The following is a 12344-nucleotide window of genomic DNA, read 5'->3' as shown; positions in this document are numbered from 1 at the left end:
AGTTAATTAAAGCTCAGGATTCCTTGCAATTAATATTTTGATTAAAAATCTGCATGTTCGACTGAACTGTTTAATTGGTATTTGTTAATTCAGTAATTGCCATCCATTTTAATGCCATTATTTACGCTCTGCTTACAAATTGCCTTTTGGCGTTCCTGATGATTTGTGTACAAACATTGTTATAAGGATGAAAGCCATACTATGTCTACCCTTCTTACGCATAAACTCTGTTATCAAACAATTTTCCTCCCATTAATCATTTTTTATGTTAGCATATTTATTAAGTAAATAGAATTATTAAGTAACAAATCACCGATACAGATTTATGTTTTAACCTTTATCTTATTATTTATTTTTGGCGTAAGGCAAAAAATTTTATTCTGGATTTTTATTTGTCTGTGGTTTATTATCATGATTTGTCTGTTGTTTATTATCATGTCAGATGCGTTACTTGATCTGAGGTTTTTCAAATTAGTTGTTTATCTAATTTGATTATAATTAGGTATTTAAGTTTACATTAAATATTTTTGAAAGTAATATTAAAAAACCTTAAAGTTTTAATTTTGAACAATTTTTTAAATTTACCAATTTGATGCAAATTTTGATATTTGTTTATCTTGATTTAAATTGTTTTTACTTGAGTACAAAAATGTAAGTACTGTTATTAGGGTTTATACAAAAACCGACAGTTCAGAAAACCGGATTTTGAATAATATTATAAAGGATTAAAGATCTTTAAAACAATTAATTATTCGTTGTTCATGCGTAATTTTTACAAATAAGGGTGTAGTATTATAATATTTTTATAATAGTGAAACGAAGATCGGCTATTGATTTGCAACAATATTTTCATCAACATTCAATATTATTTATTGGTATTTTCTGCTAGAAACCGGTTTTTGAATTCTATTTTTTTTTTTCTGAAAAAAAAAACAAACGATTTTTGGAACCGATTTTTAAAAAACCGACAAAACCTAACTGTGATATATGCACATTGAATTTGTTTGAACTCGTTCATTTCTATTAAAACAAGTTATTATACGTAGTTTTTTTATATTGTAAATCGAGATTAAATGTAAAAATAAAAGTGCATGACAAAATTGTTAACAATAAATTTGCATTTGTTTTAGTATTTGTAACTTTAATTCCAAAGTACCTTCATGTCATCTCTTGTCTAATTTCTTTTATTTTACCTACCAAACAATTTTTCGATGAATTTTAAAATAAAATGCTACATTGCACATTCGTGCGGTGCATCTTGAATTATGAATTAGTTTAATCGATTTTTCTTATCCGATATATGATTAGAGAGCATTTTGCTTCAGCGGCCTAATTTGACTACTGAGACAGCATTTTTCCTTTTAATATTGATCCTGTTGACTGTAATTTTTGAATAAATAAATAGGCAATTTATCATGTTTATGTTTTATTTTTCAATGTAAAAATGCATTGTTAGATGTTGATAAAAGATATTGAGCTTGCATTTGAAAAAAAATCCTAGTTTCTAAATGATTCTCTTGCTCTACTGGTTTACAATTTTCCCAATTATTCGTTACAAACTTCATTGTGTTATATTAAGATAGTGTAATAAAAGATTTTAGCCTTACTGGGCAATAAAGATTTGTCATTCAACGTCGAGCGGTCGGCGAGTACACATCTAGTTGCGTAAAATACCTGATATAAATAATAGATCAACAACAAAGTGTGGTGAGTCACAGGCAACTCGGGCCTGATGACGTTCCGTTATCGGTTTATAGAAATAATACAGTGAGCACAGAGGTCGAGACAGGTATAAAAATTAGTAATGCAGTTCATTTAATTAATAATAGTGATTGTATGGAATATGAAAGTGACGATGGAAGTGATTATAGTGATAGTAGTTTAATGAGTGAAAATAATGATGGTAAAAAAGTTAATTTGAATACTGTAAATAGTGTTAAAAATACTGATATAAGATGTGGTAATAAAAGTGTCAAGATTAGTACTAACAAATTAGATACAAGAAAAGAATACAAAAAAATGGATAAGGTAAATAGATCAAAAATGAGTCCGAAGAAAAGTAACATTAATGAAGGAGTAATTAAAAAATGGTACTGGGAATAAAGGATGATCAGGCAAAGGAAACAAAAAATATCAATGAAAATAATTTAAGATAATAAAAGGAACCTCAGCGGAATTGGAATGATATGGTAATAGAAGAAGAATTAAGTAGTAGTTCTAATAATATAGAAGTTTCAAAAGAAACTAATAAGAAGAAAAATGATATGGAAATTGAAGAAGAAAATAGTAGTAATCCGGATGTTATAGAAGCGGAAAAAGGAAATAGAAGGAATGACAACCACATGGTTGTTGAGGAAAATTCTAACAAGAGTCAGAGTGAATTAAAATTAAATATTGAGAAAAATTACTATAGTGCATTAGATGAAGGCCCATATGTAGTTTATGCTGAATCAATGAATCAAAATTTGGGTAATTATCATAATGTGGCACTGGGTAGAATAATATATAAAATTTCCCCAGTAATAAGTAGAAATATTGACAATTTTACAAAAATAGGCAAAAATAAAATTAAAATAGTTTTCAAAAATTATGAATATGCGAATAAAATAATTAGGGAAGACCTTTTGAACAAGAATAATATAAAAGTATATATCCCTAGACATAAATTATATAGGGCGGGGATAATTTTCAATGTGGATGAAGAAATGGATGAGTCAGAAATTAAGGAAGTAATAAAATCAGATATAGAAATAATTGATGTAGTTTGTATTAAAAAAAGAAACAAAGATACAAATAGTTTGAAATCTCAAATGGTTAAAATTTTATTCAAAGGAAATTACTTGCCTGAAAAAGTATCAATATATTCAGTAAAACTTCAAGTGAGTCCATTTGTACAGAAAGTCATACAGTGCCACAATTGTTGGCGTTATGGTCATATTCGCCTGCAATGTAAGGCCAAAAAAAGATGCCGAAAATGCTCTAGAGAGCACAATGCTGAATTGTGTCACATAGAAAAAGATTTTGAATGCGCTGGATGTCACAAAAATCACGAAGCAAATGATAAAAATTGTGAAGTTTACCAATTTAATAAAAATGTAAAAGAGCTAATGGCTTTTCAAAATATTTCGTACTCGGAGGCCAAATTTATTCTTCGGAAACAAAATTATGCAGAAGTAACAAAAATAAATCACTTCAATCCAGACTTCAAAAAGACATTTCCTAGAATTAACGAAGCAGTTAATTATGGAACAAACATGATAAATAAAAATAGGTATGAAGCACTGAGTAACCTTCAAGAACAAGAAATAAATATTGATCAAAGTAGGTTAATGCTGATGAATAAACCTAGAAGAATTATGGAAAGAAGACAAACTGAAAATGGCAGATATATACAAATGAATAACAGGAATTTAAAACAAACAAGTGGAGAGAGAAATTCACAAAGGCGCGAATATTGCGGCAAAAATATAGAAATAGAAGAAATTAGGAAAATACAAATAATCCATGAGGAGCTAGTTAAAAAACTGAGAGAAAAAATAAGGAACAAAGAGTGTGATGATCTAGAGGAAGTTGTGGTAAAATTTAAAAAGGATATGGATATAATTTACGAGAAGTATAATAGTGTGGAAGTTAGAAATATTAGTGAACAACAAAATAAAGTTGGTTTTGATAATAATAACATAAGTTGAAATTATTAGAAGTAAAAGAAAATTGATAAACGTTTAAACAGTTAAATTCAAATTAAAACCAAATCTATGAATTTCATTATGCATTTATTACAGTGGAACATTAGATCGTTTAATTCTAACAAGAAAGTTTGGAAATCTTTTTATATCAAAATAAAACTGATGTTATATTTTATCAGAATCCTGGTTCAAATGGAACCGACGGTACTATTTAAAAAATTACAATATAATCAGAACTGACAGATATGACGGGAAAGGTGGAGCGGCTATAATTATTAACGAAAGAATTAACTATAAGATTGTAAATATAGATATTGGAGAAATAGATATAAACAAAGTCCAATTATGTGCAATATCAATAATATTAGGAGATAAAAAATATATTTGGTATCAATATATATATCGCCAGGTACACACGTTACGAAACAACAATGGAATTATTTATTTGAGAATATTCCTAGACCGTTCATTATAGCTGGAGATGTAAATGCGCATCACCATTCCTGGGGATGTAACTATAATGATAATTACGGAATGAATTTAATGGAATCAATTGAAGAGTGTAATTTATTTGTATTAAATAATGGTTCCCCAACACTTGTGTTTAAAAACACTAAAACTGTAGTTGATGTTACAGTGTGCTCTTCTGAAATATTTCATTTAATAACATGGAAAGTAATAGAGGAAAATTTAGGCTCTGATCATTATCCTATTTATTTTTATTTGGATATAGTGAAAAGTAACAGGATATTGATTCCCAATAGAAAATGGAATTGTGGTAAAGCTGATTGGCAAAAATATAAAATAATGATTGAACATGAAATATTATCATTGGGCAATCATTTAGATAGTAACATTTATGAAAAATTCACAAATATTATAAATCAAACTGCGGAAAAATGTATACCAATAAATAAAATGTTAACAATATCTCAAGTGAGGAAACCAGTGTGGTGGGATGAAGAATGTTTTAAACTGGTAGAAGAACGAAGAAAAGCAGAAAAGAACTTTAGAAGAAATTCGAGTTTAGAAAATTTTCTTCAGTGTAATAAAATTAAAGCTAAAGTTCGGAAAGAACTAAAAATAAAGAAAAGAGAAAGTTGGTGTAAATTTGTCAACAATCTAAATCCTAATACCCCATCTAAAATTATTTTTAAAATGGTTAAATCGATGAACAATTATATTTCACAGAATGAGAAGAATTCAGAATTGATTAATGATAAAGTAGTGGAAGAAGTAGTTGATAATATTGCGCCCTTTGGAGTGGGTGATGATATTTGTAAATATCTTAAAGGAAATAGAGTAACAGGTTCGGTAGAAAAGTCATTAATTAGACCATTTTCATTATGGGAATTAGAAAAATCTTGGAGTAAAATCAAAGATACTGCTCCAGGATTAGACAACATTCATTATTCTATGTTAAAAAACCTTCCACAGTCCGGAAAAGTAATTCTACTCAAAATTATTAATAAGTATTGGCTGTCACCGAATGAAATTCCTGATTGGAATAAATTTAGAGTTATTTTAATTAAAAAGAAGAGCAATAATTCTGATGATAGCAATGCATATAGACCAATTACTTTGGCGTCATGTATTGCTAAAATAAAAGATAGGATGATAAAAAGAAGAGTCGAGTGGTGGATTGAAAACAATCAGTTACTGCCCAAAAGCCAATTTGGCTTTAGAAAAGGTTTAAGCACACAAGATAGTCTAAGTATATTTTCCACAGACATACATCTAGCCTTTTCAAGAAACACTTATGTCGTTGCACTGTTTTGCGATATAAAGGGTGCATACGATAATGTGGTGCCGGGAAAATTAGCAGAAAGTCTTGTACATGCTGGCTTACCAGAAAAATTGATCAAAGCTATGGTATATACTACCTTTAATAGAGAAATAGAAGTTAAAATAAATGAAAATGCAAGGATTGGAAGAGTTCTTCGACAGGGTCTACTTCAAGGAGCTATCCTTAGCCCTTTATTATATGCTCTATATGTACGGGATATAGAAGGTATATGGTTGGAAGGTACGAAAATTCTACAATATGCAGATGATTTATTGATCTATATTGAAAAAGATAATTTGAAAGAGGCCATCGATATGATGTCTATGAATATGGAATTGCTGCATATTTGGTTGAATGAGAAAGGTCTGGAACTATCAGATGATAAAAGCTCCATAGGAATATTTACGAGGCATTCTAACAAAAAGTTCCCAGCTTGTATTTCAAGTCCATTTAATACAATTAAAATTCATTGCAACAATAAATTCCTAGGTATATATTTTGATCAAAAAATGACTTTTAAATATCATATGAATTATATTAAAAAAAGAATTGAAAAAAAGACCAGTTTAATGAGACTGATAAACAGTACTTGGTGGGGTTCACACCCTATCACATCTATTAATTTATATAAAACCATAATTAGATCAATACTGGAATATGGTAGCATAATTTTTGGACATTCAAATATTGTAAATGAGCTTGAAAAAATTCAATACAAATGTTTAAGATTTTGCGCAGGTATGATGAGATCGACACCAACAAATGTACTGTTATTAGAAACTGGTATTATGCCACTAAAAGTCAGATATGAATGGTTGAGTGACAAATATATGTTGAAAAAAATTAATTTCAATTCATCTGAAATATATGACAAAATTAATGATTTAAATAATGAATGCGAACGTAATATTTATTGGCTGAATAAAAAATACCTATTATTATTCAGAGTTTTAGAGAAGTAATTAAATATCAAGAAAGTATGTATTCATTCAGCATTCATCCTTATTATAATAAAATATATTTTGACAGTTGTATATTTGATAATATTATAAATATCGATTTATTAAAATCTGTTAATAATAATCCAGATGCAGAAGTTATATTTACGGATGGATCGAAGGATATGGACAATGTAGGTTTTGCTATATATAAAGAAACCGATCAAACAAGTGAATGTTACAAGTTACCAGGGTGTGTTTCTGTCTATACAGCGGAGTTATTTGCAATTAAGGAGGCCATAAGAAAAGCTAAAGAACAGAATTATAATAAAACAATTATAATTACGGACAGCATGAGCTGTATCAATAAATTACAAGTGTTTTTTAGAGACCTAAATTTAGAAGAAAAAATTTATTTTGATATCTTGCAAGATTTGGAGAAAATTAAAGAAAATGGAAAGGATATAAGAATAGGATGGGTAAAAGGTCACTCCGGAATTTCAGGAAACGAAAAAGCTGATGAATTAGCCAAATACGCTTGCGTAAAGGGAATGGAATATAACCAAGTATTAAATAAAGATATAATAAAAGTTATGAAAAATAAAGCAGTTAATAAATGGAAAACGGATTGGCAAATAACATCAAGATATAAAGGAAAATATTATAAAGGGGTTAACGACTTTGTTAAAAAGGTACCTTGGTTTTATCAATTCAAAAATGAAGATAGATACTTTATAAGTACGATGAACAGAATAAGGTGTAACCATGGACATTTCCCAGAACACCTGTTCAAAATAAAGATGAGAGAGTCAGCTATTTGTGACTGTGGGAAGGATGTGGGATCTTTGGAACATATAATTTTAATTTGCAGCAGATATCAAGAAAATAGGGATTATTTATTATATGAATTATATAGAATTAAAATTTAGTTAAACCATTTAATTTATTTAGTTTACTGTCAAATATTGATTATTATAAAATTATGTATAATTTTTTAGTTAAATGTAAAATTAGAATATAAATGTAGGAAACTTTGTATATGGCTAGTTTGTAAATAAGAGGCCAAATAAAAAAAAAAAAAAAAAAAAAAAAAAAAAAAAAATAAAGATTTGTAACTTTATTTAGCTTTATATTTCTTTAGGATGTATGCAGTCCAAGCAACAAGAGAGAATGTATTGTTATGAAACGTTTTGTTTCAATTAGGCATTAAATGGGACTACTTTTTTACTAGGAACTAAATTTTCTTATCTCACAAATTTAATTCTTAGGCGCGTAAATATCTCAATTATATTTCTTAGACGCGTAAACATCTCAATTATATTTTCTATCTGAATGTAGATATTATTAGATCCAATAAAATGGTCGATATATAATTATAGTATTCAAATTAATTGATACGTACATGAAATGGTGCAATTCACAATAGTATAACAATACTGGTTCACTTTCGGAACTATCTGGAATATATTATATACTTGAACTTTAAAGACTGGAAACTTGAACTATTCAAATACAGTAACAGATTTTCACGAAATTCAGTGGAAAATCAATAGCTAAAACATGAAGATTCAAGTCGGTTATTGCTCCTAAGAGATCAGGTCAAGAATTCTGGAATTGTGCCAAAACCGTCTTGGCAAAAAGAGAACTCTCTTGATGAGCAAATTGTATCACGATTTGTAAATAATATTAATAAAATACTTCATTTGGAACTCCAACAAAAAAAAAGTGCAAGTGCAAATAGTGCAAACTATATAGTGCAAGAAAAACCAAGTTGGTTTCACATTGCAGAAAGTGTGTTTTCTAATATTATAGAATTTTTCTGTAATATAAACCTATATATATATATATATATATATATATATATATATATATTGATTTTATTAATTATACTGTCCAAACAAAATGAACTACATTATAACACATAACGCGTACCAAACAAGCAAATATCAATCTATGTTCAATCTATGTTAAATCAATGTGTTTTTTTACTATTTTTCTAATATTTGTCATTTGTTCCTTTTTACCACATAGGCTGTAGGTAAAAAGGGACAGGTAGAGAGCCAACATATCCAATGTTTGAATTTTAAATTTGAATGAATTGTACGAAATAATAGCTATTTTTTCAATCAATGTAAAATATAAATTTGAATTTTGTATTTTGTCAGAAATATTTAGCACTAGAGGTCAATTAACTATAATTTAATATTTATATCTTTTTCAAAATTGCCTTTTTTAGCTTTTTTATGTACTATTTTCGTATTGTTTACACCTTTGCTAGGGTAAAGTTTCAATTGGTCATTTTTACTCCACACATATGTAAGCTTGAACCTAACTTAAAAATATTAACACATCTTTTAAATCAATTAAATAACGTATGCTTCAATATTATATTAAGGTGTCGTAATAAACTAAACAACAGTGCCCACAACGAAAAAAAACTAACAACGCAAGAAAATACTTTTGTTTTGTATTTTAATCTTTGCCGTCTATCTTCTGATAGCGACGTCAAACGAATCAAGGTGATGGCTGGTAATATATTTTTTTTTACCTAAACTTTCAAATATTTTAATAAAATTTTAACTTCACTTGTTTTTGAGATAGTGGACTTTTTTACCCTCAGCCCTTTAAGCCTTGTTTAACCCTATAATATATATATATATATATATATATATATATATATGTATATATATATATACATATATTTACATATAAAAAATAATAAAAGAATAAATTAGGAAAAACGAATATTTGGTTTTCTTTTTGTGACAGCAAAATACAGAGAATTGAAAACTGATGCGGAGGACGCGGATGCATGGAATAGATCCCAGAGAATCAAAATTTGAAAGTAAAAGTGAAATGTGTGGGCAACATATTGTTTTCGCGGCCTTATTATTAATAATAATATGTAATGAAGACCTATAACGCCACCGTGTATGGCTTACTTTACACGACTGGAGAAAAACAACTCGATTTACAGGAAAGCTCGCTCCATTGTTCGTTTTCAATTACGTGCGTCACTTCTAAGCTCAATCTAGTAAAACGATTGTGCTTGTGTACGACTTTTAGTCGCTTTATTTAAAATGCTTTTCAAGACCTGAGAAGAATCTTTTGCAGAATGCTTTGTACAAAGTTGCACTAAAATGAAGATAATAATGAATTGAGTTTCTATTCAAGTAAATAAGATGCGCATATTTCGAATTGACCTAACTGTATTTTAACTTTTTAACTTTTCGAAGGAGAATTTTGTTTTCGCCAAAAAATCCGATTTTTTATTTTCTCGTAGAGTAAGTTATAGTAATCGCAAAAAAATCGAAAATGAAATTTTGTATATTTTATATATTTACGTTTCAGAAGTTTCTGAACATTTTGGAATACCTTATAAAAATTGTTGTATGTGTTTGTGTGCAGATACAAATTTTTGTCGACTATTTCGGAAACATGGTTCAACCGATTTAAATAATTGAAAAAACATTCGATTCCTGCTGATAAGGAGACGTGCTGATTAGTTTTTGGCAAGAGCCCCGCTTTGAAGATACGGGGCAAAAAGAGCCATAAATGGTAATTTATTTTGAGAGAACGGAGCGTTCGATTTTAATAAGCCAAAAATCATTTTACTTGTATTGACAAAATGAACAACTGATTAAATTTTTGGGAAGGCAGGTCTACCAATCTCGGAGATCAGCTAAAATAAGTAAAAAAAATGTTATTTTGGCGTCACAAATTATCATTAGACATATGCACATCAATTTATCTTGAAATTAACTTTATTTCTATGGATTCCATACCAATGTTTATTCGTCAAACTGCAACGTGGCGCTTACGCGCTTCGATATTTCTTGTCTGAAAAAGACACAGCACGATTGCTTTGAAAAGAGTTCAAATTTTTCCAAAAATACCAAAATATGAAAAAAAATTCAACTGTTTCGAAAAAATATTATTTTTTATATTATAAAATTATCTAAAATCTCATTTTTTCCATTTTTTTCCATAAAAGATAATTTTAAGAATTTTAATTTTTGTTACGGGAAGTTCCACCAATTTTCCTTATGGCACGATGCCATGCACCACTAGTTAGTTTCTTGTTTTTTCGACGTTACAAGTTGTTCTGACTGGAATGAGACCGAATTTGGAAGAAGTATGTGTGGTCGTGTGCAAAATTTCTCATACTACTACTTATACTTATCTGAAACATATCAGATTGCATTTTTTGAAGCAATATTTTTTGGTTTTATTGTAGGTTTACGAATAGTGTTGATTTCTAAAAGTTCATCAAAATTTGGAAAAATGCGCTGTATCACAATTTCCAAATACTATCCGTCATTATTTTAAATGTTGCTGTCTAATTAAATTGACTATTAACACATACCGGGATGTTTTTACAACTTGCTTGAAGGCAAAATGCTACTTACACTTAGTCAAGTAAATTTATTGTTATAAGGATAGCTTTATATGCAAACTGCCGGTTTATTTTACATTTACGGTGACTATAGTTATGTACGTTTCTCATATACCTATAATAGTATCCACTATCTCGACCGAGCGCACCCTTCAATTTGCGAATGGGCAAGTGACTGTTTGCGATATCGAAGGTCTCTTTAAGAATAGCAAAGGTAAATACTTGAATAAATATTTTTATCAGAAATGGTATTTTCTATTCCAGATTTTCTTAGAACCGACATGTTGTGATACAAGAAATTCTAATACAGGATATATAACAATCCTATTGGTCCTATGAATTACACATATACATTTGCATATACATACTCACAAGCACGTTGTATGTATGATAAATCTATATATATATATATATATATATATATATATATATATAATATAAAGTGTCCCAAACCTTGACGTCAAGCCGAAATGGGGTGATAGAATTGATCTTAACTGTACTAAAAAAATAGAAAATAAATTATCTCACGTTGTTCGAACATTATGACTCTCGAGGGTATGCCCAGCTAATAAATATATTTATTAATAAGATGTAGGGCAATACATGACGCAGATGGAAAACAATTATAACATTTGTTATAATAAAAAAATGGTATTTTTATATGTGACTTTTATTCCAATAAACCTAAACTAAACTAGATCCAGATTATTCATTATTTTCATTTTATCTCAATGGTGTTCGGTGTTCTGCTTCGTTTAGTCATAGAAAATATGCCAACCATCCATCTCTCATCTTTTTAAAGTAAAATTAGAAATTTATCAAGAGCTTATGTGGAACAAAAGGATTTGCATGCGTTAGCAATTATGAGACCATTTTTCGGTTTTTAATTTGTTACTCGAAATTTTTCAATAATAAAATTATCAAGTATTTTACTATTTTACAATTCTGATGAAAGCAACCCCAACTTTGATGAAACTTGCCAACAAACTTTAGTATGTTTTTTTTAAAGAACGGCTTCTCAAAATCGATGGATTTAAAAAAAATTAAATTTATGGTTCAACAAAAAATTCTAATTCTTGAAAAAATGGGACAAAGATGGTTATTTTATTCAGGGTTACGATTCCAAACCCTGTATCATTGTGTAATTTTGTTTATGAAATTTAAGCCTTCTATATTTTAATTTTTTCTAAAATATAATAGGTTTCGGAGTTTATATTGAATTCACTTTTACGTAAAATATGTTACTTTTCATGTGAAATAAGTTGGATTTTCAATTTTCTATTAATTAAATTTGGGCGATGTATTTCCTGAGGATCTTTATTTTTCTTTTTTTTTTTGCTTTGTTCACTGTTACGTTTATAAATAATATAATAAGTTAAAGGTTGCGATATATGTTATATATCATTTAGGGCTCGACCGTAGGTAAGCGGTTAAGAGCGACGGGACTTGAATCAGAGGTCTCGGGTTCGATACCCACTTCGAGCAGCCTGTTGTCAGGCAGCAGTGACAAAGATTTTCACTTGGAAATATAGATAGCA

General features: G+C 28.6%; 1 protein-coding gene across 1 annotated transcript; it reads left to right on the top strand.

The window, feature by feature from the left end:
• Positions 1 to 4220: 4220 nt before the first annotated feature.
• On the top strand, positions 4221 to 7102 carry LOC113380417 (the record flags this gene model as incomplete). Its single annotated transcript, XM_026619672.1, has 3 exons — positions 4221 to 4751; positions 4878 to 5961; positions 6561 to 7102. Coding segments are annotated over exons 1-3 (2157 nt in total), but the record flags the coding sequence as incomplete, so codon positions are not given.
• Positions 7103 to 12344: the final 5242 nt, after the last annotated feature.

The sequence above is a fragment of the Ctenocephalides felis genome, unplaced genomic scaffold (assembly GCF_003426905.1).
Source record: "Ctenocephalides felis isolate EL2017-DRISC unplaced genomic scaffold, ASM342690v1 CF-g0.4_SCAFFOLD_02126, whole genome shotgun sequence".
NCBI classification, from domain to species: Eukaryota; Metazoa; Arthropoda; class Insecta; order Siphonaptera; family Pulicidae; genus Ctenocephalides; species Ctenocephalides felis.
The sequence above is the reverse complement of the archived record's forward strand: the minus strand, read 5'-3'. Positions and strand labels throughout refer to the sequence as shown.